This window comes from Lontra canadensis, unplaced genomic scaffold, assembly GCF_010015895.1.
Source record: "Lontra canadensis isolate GAN:19392208 unplaced genomic scaffold, GSC_riverotter_1.0 scaffold39, whole genome shotgun sequence".
In the NCBI taxonomy this organism is placed as follows: Eukaryota; Metazoa; Chordata; class Mammalia; order Carnivora; family Mustelidae; genus Lontra; species Lontra canadensis.
Window position 1 is genome coordinate 16,468,809 of NW_022631033.1, and position 19,064 is coordinate 16,487,872.

The window sequence follows — 19,064 nt, forward strand, 5'->3', positions numbered from 1 at the left end:
CCACCCCTGATTCTAACCTAAATCTGATCAACTCTCTGTAACTACTAACTTACAGAAAATTCAGAAACAGGACCATGCTAAACACCACCAGAGAGGCAGATGGCAACATCCATACTACAGGGAATTATAGGACAAACAATCTGGCTCCTCCCCAAATACACTGCAAGTGGAAAAGAATGAAACGGAACACGAAGATTCCTGTAAGAAATCGACCAAATGTAAAGATGGTATAGATCTGGACCTTGACTCAACCAGCTGTTAAAAACAACAAAACATTATGCTAAGACTCTCTACTTTTGTTGTTTGAAATGTTCCATTAAAAAAAGTTAAAAATAAAAAATTAGAGTACTATTAAAAATGGTAACACAGAAAGCAAGATAACAAGCAACATGTAAATGTGAACTCTCTTTTGTCTATCCTCTTGGTTATTGATTACCCCCCCCCACCCCAGAAAGTAACAGATTTCACAATTTGTGTCTATATTAAGTGTAATGCAACCTCTGGTCTTCCTAAGAGCCCAAGAACCAAGAAAAGAAAAAGGTATTTCTAGAGGAATCAGATTCCAAACGACAATCCAAATGACTGTCGAATGATTAAGCGTTGAGCTTCACGTCCTCCTGGTGTATCGATGCCATTTGTAAAGTGCCACTATGCAGCACTTAATACATTCCAACGCACATAATCTCATTTTATTCCCATTACAGCTGGGAGTTCATCATTGTTTTAAAGAGAAACCAGCAGCTGGGAGGGATGCTCACATTATTAGTTTGGCGGGGGAGGAAAAACAGAAAACAGAGAACTACCAGCTTCTCCTTCAGCCAAATGATGAAGAGATTATCCAGGGAAAATAAACCACTTTAGTTAAGAAAGCATTGTTCTTACACAGATGTCTCAATAAAGAAATCAAGAAACAGACAAGTGGTGGGTGCCTGGCTGGCTCAGTGGGTAGAGCATGTGACTCCTGATCTTGGGGTTTTAAGTTCGAGACCCATGTTGGGTGTTAGAGGTTAACTTACAAATAAAAATAAATCTTAAAAAAAAAAAAAAAAAAAAAAAGACACACGGATAAAGATCTCTCTCAAATTAAATGACCAATGAGTATATGACAAGAAATTAACTTTATTAATAAACAATTAAAACACCATGCCATTTTTACCTACCACACAGAATGAATCCATTTCTATAGGATAATATCCCCCAGTTGAGGAGGAGAAAAAGGAAAAAATAGGCATTCTCATACAGAGTGCCTACCTAGTTTCCACGTCCGTGCTAGGCGCCATACTTGTTGATGGACTCAGTCTGCTCTTCACAAACACAAGATAAAAAGTCAGTGAACCCAATCAGATCATAATGGAATGATACATCCATACTGTCTTGATTCTGGAAAGCCACCAAATTTTCAACGGTATTAACGAGATTGTAAAGAAACAACTAAAGGGCTTATACAAACAAAGAGAAAATGTCAAACAAACCCACCCATATCACGGAGTATCTTCCCATCTATACATTCCATTCCAGGGAACAAGGTCAGGTGTTAAAACAAGCAGAGGAGACATATTCCAGGAATAGTCCCATCAATGGCACACTGCTACAAAGGGAACATTTCACACTAATCTAAATATTTAACTTTCTGTCCCTCGAGCTTATTTTTAAAGCGTCTAGTCAAAATCATTGGTCAGTCTGTTTTACGTTTATGTGCATAGTTCAAAAACACTCTTTTTATGAAATAAATTTAATTTCTTCTTGATGAACATTCTGTTACATGTCCCACCTTTCCATTTTTAGTTTAATTGGGGGAAATTCCTAGGCATGTCGAACTATTTTTCATTACTCTTCTGTTCACATATTCTTGATGTTAAGAAGGAAATTACCAATCCTATATAACCACTAATAATATCCCTAATTAAGGAAATCTGGGAAAAAACTCAAAACCCCAAAACATACCAATCTATTTTCTAAAAATCTTACCCTCAACAAGGTTGTAAAAGTGGCCACGTCTGTGGATAAAAAGTTGCTCTGACCAAAATAGCCAAAGAAACTCATTAAACTCCAAGAATGACAGCTCCTATCCAAGCACTTGGAAAACTCTGGGACAAAGGCACAATGCACCAATCTTGAACTACCAGGCAGGAGACCCCACCACTCAATAGGATGGAAAGAAAAGATGGAAATGACAAAACTCCGCCCTCTGAGGCAGTCCTGGAATTTCCTTCGTTCAAAAAGATACCTCTGATTCCCTGCCCCCACACCTCAGGAGTAATGACAGCAATCCACTGAAACACCCTGAAAATAAAGAAACCCAAGTTCATTACGATACTCAAAAGCCGGGTAAGTGAAAGAACAAGTGATAACCAGGCACCAATCCCTTACACTCAAAACTGGCAATGAAAGGAAAAGAATCAAGCACTAAACTTGTCCTCTATCTTTTTTCTGATAAACTATTTCAGGGTAAACAAACAGAATTAGGAAGGCGGTAAAGATCAAAGATGAGAACAAAGCTGATGGGGACCCTTACGAAGGAGGCATCCCACCACTGCTACCTGAACCCAGGCCCACCGCCCCATCACCCAACACGGAATGACCCAAACACTGGTTACTTGGTCATGTGGCGCCACATAAAAGCACAGGGCACCAGTGAGAATTCCTGACAAGAAAGGTGACCCTCAATTTAACCAACCTTCCAAATCTAATCAAGCCTTTCAATCTGCAGTAAACAGAGGGGACACAGGAACGCTAAAGAAAACAAATCAAAAAACCCAGGAGGTTTTTCTTCTCAGGAAGGCAGATGCTTTTTTCAAAAATGCATAAAAAAGAACGGGCCAAAAGGGTCTGCTCTAGGTGAAAAGACACTTAAGAGATGTAACTAGATGCAATATATGGACAATTCAACAGAACAGAAGAGGAGAAAAGAAGGAAGACATTTAAAAAGCAAATTGTGTAATTCTGATGCCACTTCCATATGAATGATGGGTTTCTGGGGTGGATCACAAGGTTCTCTCTGCATTTCTGTATGCTGGAAACAACAGAGAGGGAGACATCCTCCCCCTAAACAGATATCAAACAAACCTTCAAGACACCAATGTCTTCTGTATTATGGCCAAAAAACAAGTTCCTTCTGGAAAGGTGCCAAGCAGACAAGGATGCCATGAAGACAGGGTCCTAAGCTGTAAGTGATTTAAGTCATCAAGGGGATGTGGTTTCATCAGAGCTTTGTTTTACAAACAAGCCCATCCTTAAAGTCACAGAGTAATGAGAAATTTTTTTTTAAAGATTTTATTTATTTGACAGAGAGACACACAGTGAGAGGGAACACAAGCAGGGGGAGTGGGGGAGGGAGAAGCAGGCTTCCCGCCGAGCAGGGAGCCCGATGTGGGGCTCGATCCCAGGACCCCAGGATCATGACCTGAGCCAAAGGCAGATGCTTAACGACTGAGCCACCCAGGCGCCCCAGTAATCGCAATTTTTAATAAAAGGTTTTCCTTTCCCTAAAAAAAAAAAAAAAAAAAAAAAAAAAAATCCAGCCTTCTAAAACCAAAACAAAACCACATTCCACTCGCGTTCTGTTGGCCTTTCTCCATCTGCCAAATGGAGACAATGCTACCTTACAGTTCTTCTCTAAGGGTTAGCAATAATGTACGTACGTGCCTTTATTTGGCCCATGGCAGTGGCTCAATTGAATGACAGCTTATAAAAAATCATACTCCTAGCCCATGACCTACAACCGCAACATCCGAAGCCTACCACAACCACGTGGGCACAGAAGATGAAACTGCACACCAGCCACCACTTGCTTCAGCTTTATGAGACCACGGCCGGAGGAGCCACCCAGCAAACCCATGCCTGGAATTCTAACCTGCAGAATCTGTGAACCAGTCAGTGTGTGTCATTTTAACCCCCACCCCCAAGCCGGTCTCCTGTACCCGCTTGCTTAGTCCATAAATGCTTCTCTGGGACCACGGCAGCACCGTTCTGGTGAGATGTGAGATAACCAGCAACGGTCTTGTCCTGCTCACCGGTATCTATGGATTTCCCGGATTTGGCACAAGAGCCCACCCCAGTCCGGTGTGGTCACCCTCTACTTCCTGCTGCGCACCCCTTTGGCTTCACCAGACCGCTAGCTCCTCCATAATCCCTTCCTTCCTTCCTTCCTACACTTTCAGGTCTGATGTTCACATTAGTCCCTCATTCAGTCTGTAGATTGCTTCTGCATCATCTCTGCTTCCTGCGATGTTTCTCATTTCAGACACAAGGTCAACAGACCTCCAGGAGCCCCTTCCCCTTCTCCCAGGCTCCCAGCAGTATCATCCGCACACAGCATGGCCCATACCTTCAATGTAGCACTTGGCTCTGCCTTCTGCTCATCTACAGGCCTGTGTCCCTCACTAACGTGTAAACACCTCGAGAGCAGAACTGTACCTTATTCAGCTTTTTATCTCTCACCTCCCCTCAAATGTTTGCTAAACTCGAGTGAGAAAACTGAAACAGGAACTCACCATAATTTCCTGTACAGAGCTGTTAATGTTTCACCAGCTTGATCTTCCTGACCTCTGGAAACGTAGTTAATTAAAGGACAGAAAGACACTCCTTCACAGTCAGACACTAATTACATTATTTTATTCAAACCAAGATGCTGCTTCTGGCTCCAGCTCCGGCGCTGCTTGGGACGGCTAAAGCCCCAGCAGCTACACACATCGTGGAAGAAAAGGGAGGAAGATAAAGGACCTCATAAAGATTTCCACTTCTCTTACTCTCTAAACCACCACCCACTTCTGCCAGACTCTTCCCCAAGGAGAAGGACTTTGACATTCCATGGGACATGACATTCCTTTGTTACAATCCAGCTATACATTCACTGATTCCCAAAAATGTGGTCTTGAGTGGACAACGAAAGCAGGTATTGGAGCAGCGTGTAACATACAATGCCCGTCAAGTGTAACCATGTGTATCTTTGTAGGACTGTTCATAACAACTGTTAAAATGCTCATTTCTGCGGGGTGGTGTGAGCAATTTTCTGGATTCAGTTAAAAAATACACATGCTGGGGCGCCTGGGTAGCAAAGTTGGTGAGGTGCCTGACTCTTGATTTTAGCTCAGGTGTTGATCTCAGGGTCATGAGTTCAAGGCCCTGCACTGGATTCCATCCTGGGCGTGGACCGCCCCCCCTTAAAAAAATACAGATATTATATAAAAAGTTATATTATTAAAAACCCAATGACTGTTAAGATGCCTTAAACCTCTGTATTTAAAAATTTATCTCATCTATAAAATTACAGGCTAAAAAATACAAGGGAATTTAACACCCTGTGTCTTTAGGTTTAGGAACTTGGAAACATTAATCTGTTGACACCCCCCCGCCCCAATTTTTAAAAAAATCTTTTCCAAGTTTCCTGAAGTGAACTTGTATTCCATTTGGAAATGGGGGTGGGGTGGGGGTGATTAAGCGGTTTGGAAAGGTACTCAGGCCAGATCCATTTCCGGAAGGAAGCTGTCTGCGAATGAATGAGAGGCATCTTATCCAGCTCTTCAAACCACCACACATGCAGCTATTCTTGGGATGGTCTCCAGAGACTGTGGCACATATAGAAGCCCGTAGTCAAACCTGGGGCAGGCAGGTGAGCATGCAGGGCCCCCGGCACTGGCCGGGCACTGCTTTCCCCCAGTCTAGCTCTGAATGGCTTTAGGGGCTGCAAACTCAATCACCTGCCCCAAGTCTATAGTAGCCGTCTGGTGACAGCAGGCTCTCCAAGCCCCGAGACTATTAATGACCGCAAAGAACTTTTATGTGGGTTCTAGCAGATTAAAAGTTATAACTTAAATTTTAAAAACATTCATCAATTCATTTTAAAAAGACCATTACTTTAGATAAATCAAGTATGTTTTGTAAAAAAAGAAAAAAGAAAAAAAGAAAATGAAAAAACAAAAAACCCTGAAAAACAAAAACAAAAAAACTACATGCACCAAAACTAATGAGAAAACAATTCAGTTCTACATTTTTGCAAGCCTCTTTAGTATCTGGTGTAACAGAAAACACCTGGATTCTCATATCTGCCTTTAATTCAACCTATTACAAGGGATTGTATTGGTTCTAGTATATTAAAAAGAAAGCATAGCCTCACAGGTGAGAGGTGAGATAATTAATTATCATTATTAATGAATAAAATATGTCGACATTTGGAAGATCAGCATAAATCAGTGAACCAATACTTTCCAAACGACCAATGCGTCATACCATAAAATCACGCATGGGTAAAAGATCCAATGAAAATAGAAAATGGAATTTAACATAACAATGCAGAAAGCTCATGGATAAAGTTTCAGATTTCACAATGCAACTAATCTTTTGGTGTAACGTAAAAAAGGGATCTCCACAATTATCTGCAAAAGAAATTAAAACACTCCTTCCTTCACAAGTTACCCAGTTCCGTGAGGCTGTATTTTAAAAATGAATTAGTAAATACTTTAAAAATTTGTTTCAATCTTTAATATGGTAATATGGCTCCTTCCCATTTTTGTTAAAAAAATCATAAAAAGGACATGTAATCAAGAGCTGAGGTTGAATAAAAATATTTTTTACTTTTTCATCAAGGACATTCTTAGGTGAAACTGGTTTCTTGTCTGAGAGCCTGGGACCCTAAAGAGAACAATGCTCATTCGCCCAGTTTGGTGAGGCCGTCTGGACATGTGCGAAGGTACCAGTAGTTGTGCCCACTGCCACACAGTGAGAAAAACAAACTATTCTCATGAAAATAGCTTAGACCTCGGGGACTCCCCGAAAGGGTCTTGGAGACCAACCAGGGGTTGGCCGGCAAATACTTTGAGAACTGCAGTCCGAGATAGGCACCTCTTTGAGGATTTACAAGGGTGTGAAAAGGAAGAAAGGAAGAAACAGGGAGCCTGCATCAAACTTGAACAAAGCCAAGAAATGCCTTCCTTTTAGTGAGTGAGTGAGGAGAGCACATGGCCTTAAAGAATTAAGTCTCTGGTAGCTGTTTTTTCTGGAATGTCCCAGGAAATTAACTCCTTTATTCTTTCATTTCTCTGCAGATGTAATGAGTAATTGGAGTTTACAAAACATGAAAGTGGGGCCGGTTATTTGCATTACAAAAGAATTCTGTGATTTCCAAGGAGATTTGACTTCCAGAGTTCTTAAGGCCTTTTGTTTATAGCGAATCAATGATTAAACAAGAAACAAATTCAAATCAAAACGTTAATAGCCGCTGTTGATCAAAGATCGGCTACTCATTAGATTGTAACGTCAATGACTGGATCGGACTCACTGGGCCACACAGTACTGCAGTAACTTGCCTCCCACATAAAACCAGATTTATCTACATGGAAACCGTTCTTACCACATCCACTACCTGATATTAATACAGCTGTTAAATTCACTTTTTAAAAAATTTTATTTATGGGGCGCCTGGATGGCTCAGTGGGTTAAAGCCTCTGCCTTCAGCTCAGGTCATGATCCCAGAGTCCTGGGATCGAGGCCCGCATCAGGCTCTCTGCTCAGCAGGGAGCCTGCTTCCTCCTCTCTGCCTGCCCCTCTGCCTACTTGTGATCTCTGTCAAATATATAAATAAAATCTTTAAAAAAATGTATTTATGATAAGAGTGGGAGGGCGAGAGCACATGAGCAGGGGGGAGGGGCAGACTCCCTGCTGAGCATGCGCCCTACTCGGGACTCAATCCCAGGACCCTGGCAACATGACCTGAGCCTAAGGCAGATGCTTAACGGACTGAGCCACCCAAGGGCCCTTAAATTTAGTAATTAAAAATCAGTAATTAAAAATTATCCACATTAAGCAAGACTAGGAACATGTACAGGTTTGAAGAGAAGACAGAGGCAGCAGTGTGCTGTAAACAGTAAATGTTTTTGGTTTTTTTTCCCTAAGGAAAACCATAGTTTTGCTTTGTCAGAGTGGGAACTATGGGGAAATAAATGTTAAGGTGTCTTGGTTTGTAAGAGTACTTTGCTGGCCTCGTCGTCTGCAGTTGCGTTTCATGTTTCTGTTCCTCTGAATGTCCAGGGCCCTGAGCCCCTGGTGCCCTTACACGTATCCTGAGTGTTAAATTCCTGTCCTGACTCTTGACAGAAGGCCTCCCTCGGTCATGTGAGAATCACCCCACAAATGCCCTGTGGTGCTGGGGTAAGAGAATGCTCAGGGGACCACTCTATCATTAGGAAGTCTCAATCCCCAGAGAGGAAACCACTGGTAAGTTTCCGTGAACATCACTTCTGGTAGTTCCAAACAGAAGCAAAGACAGCATCCCTCCACAGGCCCACGTGAGCTGCTTCCGAGGGAACAGCCACTCGATCCAAGCAAGCGTCATCCTGCAAAGCTCAGCTTGCACACTTCGATGTCCTGGTCTCCTTTCCACTGGGCAGCCAGCTGCCTGTTTCCTGCCTGTGTCTACCTCCTGGCCCCCGTCCTGTACCAATTCCCAGTGCCTTTGACCCCCCTCAAAGACTCCCGGTGTCTCTGCTATACTCCCCAACTTCCTTTTTACACTTGGGCTCCCCCTCCCATCAAAAACCTTACCAGCAAGGACTGGGAAAACAGGTGGAATAATAATGTGTGTCTTCACCATCACCGGCTCCCTTTCCTAAAACTTCGTGGAATGGGTTTGGGGAGGAGGGAAGCTTCCCTCCTAAAAGCACCACATCCCCAAGGTACTCCCTAGTGGCATTTCAAGTCATATTTTAAAAAAAAATTTCAGGCAAGCACCTTCCTCACTACCACTCAATTCCCTCCACTACATAAAAGAGATTTTATGGTGTTTTACTTCCAATCCTGTCTCCCCAGTGAAGCTTCCTAGAGTTTTAGGGAAGGAGAGTCTTAAAGCACAAGACTGTCATGCTCAACAATGTGCGTTCTCTCCCCACCAGTTAACTGAGAAAAAATTCCTTGCCAGGCATCAAAGGCCCTCACCACTACACCTTCTATGTAAAGAGCCCATAAAAAAATAATACTTTGGGGAGACAGTCCTGGATGGAAACCTGGTTATGAGACAAGCGAGCGAAGAGGACAGTGTGATCATATGCTGTAACCAAACTAAAACAAAGACAACCTGACACTCTGTTTTCATACATATACGTATAAAAGGATAGAAATGCGTGTAGAAAGAAATACGACAGAACGTTAACAGTGGTTATTTCTGGATGGTAGGAAAAAATGTATTGTTAACCCTTTAAATTTAATTTATGGTTTCCTTCTTTAACAATACAATGGATTAAGCGTGGTCATTTTACAAAACGCAATGAAACTCTAATTTTGTAAAGAGAAGATTCAAGGAAAAAAAGGATATTGGGGCTATTTCTGAATGCAGATGAGCCCAGATTGTGAATTTGTGGTCAACATACCTGACTACAAGGATGTTCCTTAAAACGGACTGAAACCTTTTATCTCCCTAAATAACAGACCCAACAACCAGCTAGACAATCCCTGTTTCTGTGTTAGTTTTACTTTTTTTTGTAAAGATTTTTATTTATTTATTTGAGAGAGAAAGAGCACGAGAGGGGGGAGGGTCAGAGGGAGAAGCAGACTTCCTGCTGAGCAGGATGCAGGACTTGAACCTGGGACTCCAGGATCATGACCTAAGCCTAAGACAGTCCTTTAACCAACTGAGCCACCCGGGGGTCCCTGTGTTAGTTTTACTTTCAAACAATAGCAGAACTTGGTCCCTCAATCCCATCCTTTATAGGAGGAGTAGGTAAGGTTTCTTGATCTGTGTGAAACATTTTCTGCAGATTGCTCATTAGCCTTTTGGGACTTTACAAAGTGGGACCACCCAGAGAACACACGGTCCACTTAACCATCAACAGGCAGGTATATATATGCCGGTTTCATACCGTCACTGTTTCAAGAGGACTGTGCAGATGAAGTCTTAGGATCTGAAACAATGTAAAACAGAGCTGTGTTACTGTCTGCTTCCATCCATGCTCATTTCCATTTCCATTTGAATGTTGTGAAAAACTTTAGTAAATTGCCTGCATGTCCTCCAAGTATAAATCAAAGTCAAATATCCTCATCTTCACTGATGATACCATTATTCGTTAAACTAAAATACTGTTGAAAGTGGTTACTCAAATATTTTCTGAAGCAACTCAATGCATTATACCAAAACTAAATAAAACCATCAGTAGTTCAATTTGGTCAACTGTTTTGTTTTTTTTTTTTTAAAGATTTTATTTATTTGACAGAGAGAGATCACAAGTAGGCAGAGAGGCAGGCAGGGAGAGGTGAGGAAGCAGGCTCCCTGCTGAGCAGAGAGCCCAATGCGGGGCTTGATCCCAGGACCCTGGGATCGTGACCTGAGCCAAAGGCAGAGGCTTAACCCATTGAGCCACCCAGGAGCCCCTGGTCAACTATGTAAGACTATATTTTACCCGTTAATGCATCCCGGCCATCAAATTCTGATGCTTAACAGTTACATGGAAGCTTGACTTTCACTGAGGGGTGACCTGCCCTGGAATCTTTTCCTTAGACTCTCATCCAGGCCTCTGAGGTTTCTAATAAGATCATCTTTAAAGGCTTAAGTGAGTTAGTTTATTTTTTTAGAGAGAGCATGGGCAAGGGGTTGGGAGACGGAGAGGGTGAGAGAGAATCCCGAGCATGTTCCACACTCAGTGAGGAGCCCTACTCGGGGCTTGATCTCACGACCCTGAGATCACAACCTGAGCTGCAATCAAGAGTTGGATGCTTAGCCAACTGAGCCACCCAGGTGACCCTCTGTATTTTATTTTTTTAAGATTATTTATTTGTCAGAGAGAGAGACAGAGACAGAGAGAGAGCAAGTGAGCGCACAGGCTAAGGGAGAAGCAGGTTCCCCACTGAGCAAGGTGCCCAATGTGGGGCTTGATCCCAGAACCTTGGGATCATGACCTGAGCCGAAGGCAGGCGCTTAACTGAGCCACCCAGGTGTCCCAAAACAGACACTCTTAATATGTGCATTTAATCGTTTCCTGATCATACCTCAAGAACGCTGAACATTTTTTAATAATTTAATAATACTGTAAATTTTTAAACTTCCAAATGAAAAAGCATAAAATAAAATCTGTAGTATCTTAAGTTCACTCATATTTCTAGGTTCCAGATTCTAAGTATACAAAGGCAGAAAACGACAGGTCTCAACTATGAGAACAGAAGGCACATGAACATATTCGCTCTTATTTTAAGATTTGTTTACTTGGAGAGGGGGAGGGGACGACAGAGAGCATGTTTGCAAGCACAGGTTGGGGAGAGGGAGTGGGAGAGAGAAACTTCAGCAGACCCCACACTGAGCGTGGACCCCACAGGGGGCCCCATCTCACAACACTGAGATCAGGACCTAAGCCAAAACCAAGAGCTGGATGCTTAACCGACTGTGTCACCCAGATACCCCGACGTACACATTCTTACACGCACATATTAAACGGTCACTGAAATTACCCACTCTTGTGAATGTGGCCCTCTCGAGTCAACTGATTTAATCCTCACAACCCTATGGGTAAGTTTAATTATTACTGCCATTTTATAGATGAGACAATGGAGACAGAGTTAAGTAAGCTGACCAAAGTTACAAAACCAAAAAGTAATAGGTCAGAATTTAAATCCAGGCTCTATGACTTGACCTATTAGTCTGCTCGGGCTGCCATTACAAAATACCACAGACTGCAGGGTTTAAACAATAGAATTTAATTTTCTCACGGTTCTAGGAGCTGTAAGTTCTATAAGATCAAGGTGGGGACAGGTTTGGCTTCTCTCAAGGCCTCTGTAAACTTGGCTTGCAGATGGCCACCTTCTTGCTATGTCCTCACCTGGCTTTTTCTCTGTGTGAACACACCCCTGCCCACCTCTTCTTCTTTAAGGAACCTAGTCATATGGAATTAGGGCCCACCCCACTGGTCCTGGTTAATTTGATCATGTCTTTAGAGACTATCTCCACAGTTACCTCGGGAGCCACTGGTGATTGGGATTTCAACATACGAATTTTGACAGAACACAATTCAACCCATAACACCTGATCACCTCAATGTTACTAGATCCTCCTAAGATCTAGTTTTTGAACTGTAAAATAGTGCTACTGAGAATCCTCTTCGCATAAAATGCTTAGCAATGTCTGGCACATAGTATCATCACTTTATAGACAAGGAAAACAACTCAGAGAGATGGTGACTTGCCCGGTTTTCATCTCTCAGGTGGAATTCTAACACTATAGAACACTACTTTCTTGTACAAGCAAACGCATAATCTAGCAGAATTTTATATAATTTATAAATTTTCTGTATCTTACTTCCTTTCTCACAGTATTTTTCTTGCTTTGTCATAAACAAGGGAGTAAGAAGTTAAAACTAATAAAAATTTCATTAGGATAGTATAATACTTTCCTGGGACTATGTGTGACACTTTCATTCATCCTTTCTCCTGATTTGCGAAGGCAACTGGCTATAGTCACAGTGATGAAGCCTTGGAAGATCAAAGCCTACTTTTAACTATTAGGAAAGAAAAGCAACTCGTTTTTTTTTTAAACTAAGATTATACTTTATGCTTGCCTGGCGCTCTACATCTATTACAGCTGCTTAATCCTCAACACAATCTTATGACCTTGCTTTATTTAGCTCTCGTAAGAAGCATGTGAAGAAGGTATTATTCCCATTTTGTAGCTGAGAGAACAGGCACAGAGCAAGGTTCAGTGTGTTTAAGGTCAAACTTGACAATGACTGGACAAGCTTGACAACGACTGGCAGAACCAGAACTCTCACAGACATCTTCAAGTCTAAAGTCAAGGCTCTCCACTGTAGGCCACCCTCTCCTTTGGCAAGTGCAATACCTAGTTTCCTCACTTCTCGTGCTCTACATAAAGAGATCAGGTGCTTGGCAAATGAGACAGCCTGATTTGGGGCAATCTGGACTAAGCTGCAAAAAAATCTTTTACATCCTTTACACAGGCCAAGTTTCCTGACCACTCTGACCACCACCAATCCCTTGGACCAATAGCTCTTTTAAGGCAGCAACCAGTCCCCATCTTTCCCAGTGTCCAGCACACTGAGAGCTCATTAAAGTTCAACAGATATCTGAGACATGAGAGTTCGAGTAAATATTTGTTATATAATTGAATCTGAGCACAATCTTCCACTAGTGATGGCAACGGGTACTTTTCAGCACAATTCTACAAAAACATCAACAAAAAGAAATATTCAAAACCTCTCCCATCGTCTACAACAGAGAAGCCTATAGGTTTTTTCCAAAGATTTATTTTAGAGAGAGCGAGAGAGTGAGTGAGCACAAGTGGGAGGAGGGGTGGAGGGATAGATAGACTCCTCAAGCAGACACCCCACTGCATGTGGAGACTAAGAGTCACATGAACCCAGGATGCTGAGGTCATGACCTGAGCCAAAATCAAGAGTTGGGACACTTAACCGACTAAGCTACCCAGGGGCCCCTATAGGGTTTTTCCAATCCCTCAACTCTAAGATCCACTGCTGTCCACTCCTAACAGGAGTTCACTAGTCTGTGGCATGCTTTCAGGAAAACAATTCTGCATGTGGGGCACAGACATTCTTAATTCCCAGGGGGAACTATAATGGACGAGAAGGTTGATCTGAGAGTGGAATTGCTGTTCAGCAAGGCCCCTGTGTCATAGAAAGGAGCCGTATTAAGCGAAATCAGGCTAACTTTTAGTTTCTCAAGAATATACCACCGCTTGGATTTTTTTTTAAACATCAAGTTTGTTTTGCCACAAGCAGCCCAGGCAAGTCTTGACCGTACCATGGAAACTATCTGACCACTTCTGAGCTGCTGAGTACACAGGGAAGGGACGGGGGCAGAGGTGGCCAGAGCGGTCTTCTAAACTTTGCTCTAAGCCCTCTGACAACTTCAGAGACTTCTGGATGTCCGTTTGCCCATCTCTGTTGCTTTTGTGTACCCTGTTGTGAACCGGCTATCACCTTCCTGGCTACCAATTTCATAGAGCTTTTGAAATAGATTTAAACAAACAAAAAAACAAAAACAAAACAAAATTTGAGGTCCCAGAACTAAAGCATTCAATAAAGAATTGAAAGGATAAAGTATTGGGGTGCCTGGGTGGCTCAGTGGGTTAAAGCCTCTGCCTTCGACTTAGGTCATGATCTCCGGGTCCTGGGATCGAGCCCCGCATCGGGCTCTCTGCTCAGCAGGGAGCCTGCTTCCTCCTCTCTCTCTCTGCCTGCTTCTCTGCCTACTTGTGATCTCTGTCTGTCAAATAAATAAATAAAATCTTAAAAAAAAAAAAAAAAAGAAAGAATAAAGTATTATCAGTACTATACTTGCTGTCTGAATTCATCTTTTCAAAGCATTCTCTGATCTGAGGCAGAAAATTGACTAGAAAACTAGGCAATCTAGGTTACCTTTTCTTTATCAAGGAATCCTACAAATACTCTTTACTGATGCCTTATTCAGGACAGAAGACATTTCAGAGGGAAATGAAGAGGCGTACAAACGGAATAATTCTGCAAATAGCCGAATTAAAATATTTATCCACTTATCACTGTAATATTTACTAAATATATACGATGTACGCAAGGTACTGAACTAGATGCTGTAAGGATACAGAATTGTGTAAGAAATGTCTACTCATCTGCCCGTAGAGCAACTGGACCATAAGATGAAACTTTTGTTTAGAAAGGATTCAAGTTTCCCTAGGACATGGAAGCACACATTTCTTTTCTTCATCATTATGACTCCTGGCCTCACAGAAAAATTTTAGAGAACGCTGGGGGAGAAACTCTTATCTGTTACTTTCCCCTGACAAGTGGCAGCTTTCTCAAGAGTTACACGGCTACAGAATGGCTCTAACTTCCAAAATAACCTGATTAAATCTGACACACACATGACATGGGGGGAGAAAGAAACTCATGTGCCCTTCAGTTTCAATAAAAAAAAGTTGAACCGTATTGTCAAGGAAAGCAGGAAGATCAAGATCATGTGGTCTGGAAAGAAGACCGAGAACGATAGGGCGAAAATATTCCAAAAAACAGCTAGTCGCTTGGGATTCCTTGAATGCCCTGCCATATTCAATCACATATAGCTACGCAATGAAAGGAAAAGTTAAGGCCTATCTCACGCCTCACTTATGCTACTGACTGAGCTTAAGAAAGAAAATTAAGACAACCTTTTCAAGTTATTCAAAGGCAAATCTGCAGACTGGCCATTTAAGGGAAGGAGCTCATTAGATGGGGGGTAAACACTTGTTTAGCCATTAGTCAACATCTTTACCCAGTTAATTTAAAACAGGAAGCCCTAGATTTCCTTAAATTTACCACTATTAGTTTGCTAGAACTGAGTGTTCCAACATATAAATTCTTTGTGTGTGTTTACTTTCCCCTCTAGATTTATGGGCTCAACTGTTCTCAAAAATAGAACTTCTTAATATCTGCTGCTTTCACTTTTAATATTCTCTTTTCCCAAGCCACAGAACCGATGAGCGTCAACAAATGAAGTAAATGCGGAGAACCAGCTCTCCTATCCCGGGATGGGGGGGATAAAGAAGGGTTTGTACCCCCAGGCAAACAGAACACCCTCACAATAAGGTCAAGATGACGTGAAGGAATCGACATCCCCTCAAATGAAATTCTGTAGTAGTTACAGTTCTGATCTGGCCGGACCCCCTATCAGGACAGCCGATCATCAAGAACATTGCTGTATTTGGAATTCAGACGGCAAGAATGCACAGCCTCTTCGCAGAAACGGAAAAGGACACTCAGCCAGCTCTATGTCCTGTGGCGTAATTTCACGTGCAGCACACAAACAATTCTTGGTTATTATTATTTTTTTTTTGTAAATGAAAAGTAGATCAACTTACATGGCTCTCTGGCAATGAACTGAGGTACAGTGTTGGGCAGAGGAGTACTGGGGTTTGGAGTCCCTACTAGTTTGTTCTTGGCCATCTTCGTGTTTGCCTTAGCAAACTCTAGTCGTAGTGTTTGCGGAATTTCAGGATCGAAGCGGATGCCCTTTGGAAATAAAGAACAAATGGAAGATGTTTTCATTTCCTTAGAGTCAAACCGGAATGGTGACAAAATAAACACACCAGTAAATCCTGGCCTATCAGAAAAAAAGGTCAGCGAGAGCCCTGGTTCTCTCTACTTACACAGAATACATGAAAACCTGTAATACCACATGTCCAGAAAAGTCAAGGGAGATTTTGTTTACTTAATGAAAACATTTAGCTACATGTTTTTTCAATTATTTCTTTTCTTCCTGAACAAAAACATTCAGATTCAGGTTTTAAATATGGACTCGCAAATTCCTATCACAGTGAAAAACTTCAATTAATGGCCACTGATGAGAATAAAATAATTCCTGTAAAGCTCTGTGCATACTGGAAATCGTGGAGCTCTAGGTCCTTAGCAGTGTTCTGACACTGGCCTAAAACAAGGTCATTCTTCAACGCTTTAGTTTCATCACCCAGAAGTAAAAGGGAGAAAATTTCCCTCCCTAACTAGAGAGCTTTCTACATGGTGATACATGTACTGAGTTAGTAAAACAGGAACTAAGATTTAAATGTAACTAGTATCACTTAATCCTAGTTAGCTTGTAAGTTTATATAAAATTGTAATGTCTTGATGTGGTAAAGTCCCAGTTTTGATTAGAGCTGGCCTACTAGCTACGTGGCTGGAGAGAAATCAGATTATACTATACAGGCCAAAGACAGGGTAGTAATTTCAATTACCCTTGACCCTATTATTGCAGTTTACCTAAAACAAACATACTCAATACATAACAAACATTATAAAAACACAAGATTTAGGACAAGATTAGTCTATTTTGAAACCCTCCCACCATTCAAGAATGCTTCCATTGGGGCGCCTGCGTGGCTCAGTCAGTTAAGCATCCGCCTTTGGCTCAGGTCATGATCTCAGGATCCTGGGATCTAGCCCAGAGTCTGGCTCCGTGCTCAGCGGGGAGTCTCTGTCTCCCTCTCCCTCTGTCCCTCCGCCCCTCCCCCCTTGTGCTTGCCCTTTCAAATAAAATCTTTTAAAAAAAAAAAAAGGGAATGCCTCCATCACCAAGTATAATGAATAATATCATATCTATTTTCCAATGTTATGTAGTCCAACAACAGTAACAAATAGACATCCCAGTAGACTGCATAAATGTGCATCCGAAACAGGCTCAGGTCCCGTGTTCGTATGGTATGTTCTGGAAGGGGGTAGAGTTCTGAAAAGGTGTATCCTATGAATACGGCTTTTCCATTTAGTGCACATGTGAGCCTATGGGCCCCAAAGTCCCCTTTCTACTTAATTAGCCTCAAGAAAAGTCAAAGCAATTCCCACCAGAAATCAGTAAGAATCTCTATGTACACCAGGATGAACAACTCTGAACTTCACAGGCTCAGATCCAAAGCTGGGAAGAAGAGCCTGTGACTGGATGGTAGCAGCAAAATGAGAAATAAGCGGGGAGGAGGAAAGAGAGATGTTCCGGGAGGTACAACAAAAGCCACGGAGCCCTGACCAACAGACATCCTGGGGTGGGTGGAACGTCTCTGGGAGCCTGATTTATCCATTCTGAGAAGAAACCAACTGAAGGTGGCAAACAGGGGTGGGCAGGAAGAGAAGGAACCCACTTTGCACAGCCCTAACTGACAGCAAGAAGTGAAAAGGGGGGTGCCAGTTATAAGAAGTGTAAAAAGAACTTCTCTCCCCAACTGGTCTCAGCTTTTGTTTCAACTTAGGAAACCTCAGTATTATCTTGCCAAAGACGTCTATGAGGAAGAGAAACAAAGCATCATTCTGAAGCATTTCACTCTATCAAAGCTACTATCACCACAGAATAAATATTGCCAAATACGGACCCGAAGAGCGTCGTCTTCGCTGGGAGACTAATGCAGTCAGTGCCCGGCTATCATGTAAGGGGATGCTGTGGAAGGACTCAAGTACTCACAAGATACCCCATGAGCTCACATGGTAACGATCTACCATCAATTTCAGGGTGTCCTCCTTGGCGGTCAACTCCACCAACCTTCCTGTAAAGAAGGAACTTTCCTACACCTGAGCCCACGTCACCTTGGTCACTGTGGTCAAGGCCCCAATAGCCTGAGAAGAGCATCCTGGGACCAGCCAGTGGTCCTCTGGAGCTTCTAGCCTGGAAAACAAGGAGGCAATGAGGCGGCACAGCTGCATTCTGCGTCCCAGCTCTTCCCCTCATGTCCCAGAGTCAACAGAAGCTCTGCACAACATGCTTGCCTCTCACGCCACCTGGAATGGTGGCTTGTGTCCTAAGACATGCTGAATTGAGTCTCCCCCATTCCCTCTTCATATCCCTCCTCCCTGTGTGAGCTCAAGTAACAACGCCATCATGTTCCAAATCAGAGTTCCAGCTCCTTATTTTAAAAAAAAAAAAAAAGCAAGCTCAGAAGTTAAAATGACCTAATTTGTTTGGCAGCTTATTCAGAGGCCGGAGGCTTAGAATACAAGCCGCATTCCGCTAGCATCTTTAGCAGCAATACCATATTTGGTAATCAATATCCTGCTTGGCTCACTTCCTATCCAGAGGGATCAGCCAAGCCAAAAACATTCTAAATGTTAAAGGATGATGAAGAGGGAGAGAGGGGAGCAGGGCTAGGGAGAACATGGAAATGGAAGGAGAAAGAAAACATTAAAACAAAAAAAAATGAAAACACACAAAAACACACCAAAAAACCAACCCAACACCTTGTGCTTTTAATTAAAGCCCTAATAAGATTATTCTCTGGCCAGAGTGACTTCACATTAAACCCTGACAGCATAAGATTACTGCCACATCAAGGGGAACTCTGTGCCTTTCAAAATCAACTTCTTCCCTTTTTGCCTATAACTCACCAAAACTCCTCTTCTAATGAAGAGAAACCCTTCTCTTACACCTGTAAATGGTAACTTATTTACACAGTTTCTGGCTAACAGCGTGATGTCAATCTGAGAATACAGTTACTTAGAAGCAACCTCATCTGACTTAACAGGCTACAGGGACAGCCAACAGTCTCTCTTCAAGGGGGCCTGAAACACACTAACCAAACCAATACAGGTTCCCACTGACCTACCAAGACTGAAACTCCTCCAAGAGCAGGCTCT

General features: G+C 42.4%; 1 protein-coding gene across 6 annotated transcripts in view; it reads right to left on the minus strand.

Moving 5' to 3' along the window:
* Positions 1–19,064, minus strand: part of RBPMS (RNA binding protein, mRNA processing factor) — a 170,304-nt gene that overhangs the window by 47,029 nt on the left and 104,211 nt on the right. For all 6 annotated transcript variants that reach the window (XR_004384086.1, XR_004384085.1, XR_004384087.1 and 3 more), the window contains exon 5: positions 15,818–15,968. Coding sequence is in view for 2 of the 6 variants with exons in the window: in XM_032869959.1 (XP_032725850.1) it covers positions 15,818–15,968 (151 nt within the window). In the remaining 4 variants the exon portion in view is untranslated. The remainder of the gene's footprint in view (positions 1–15,817; positions 15,969–19,064) is intronic.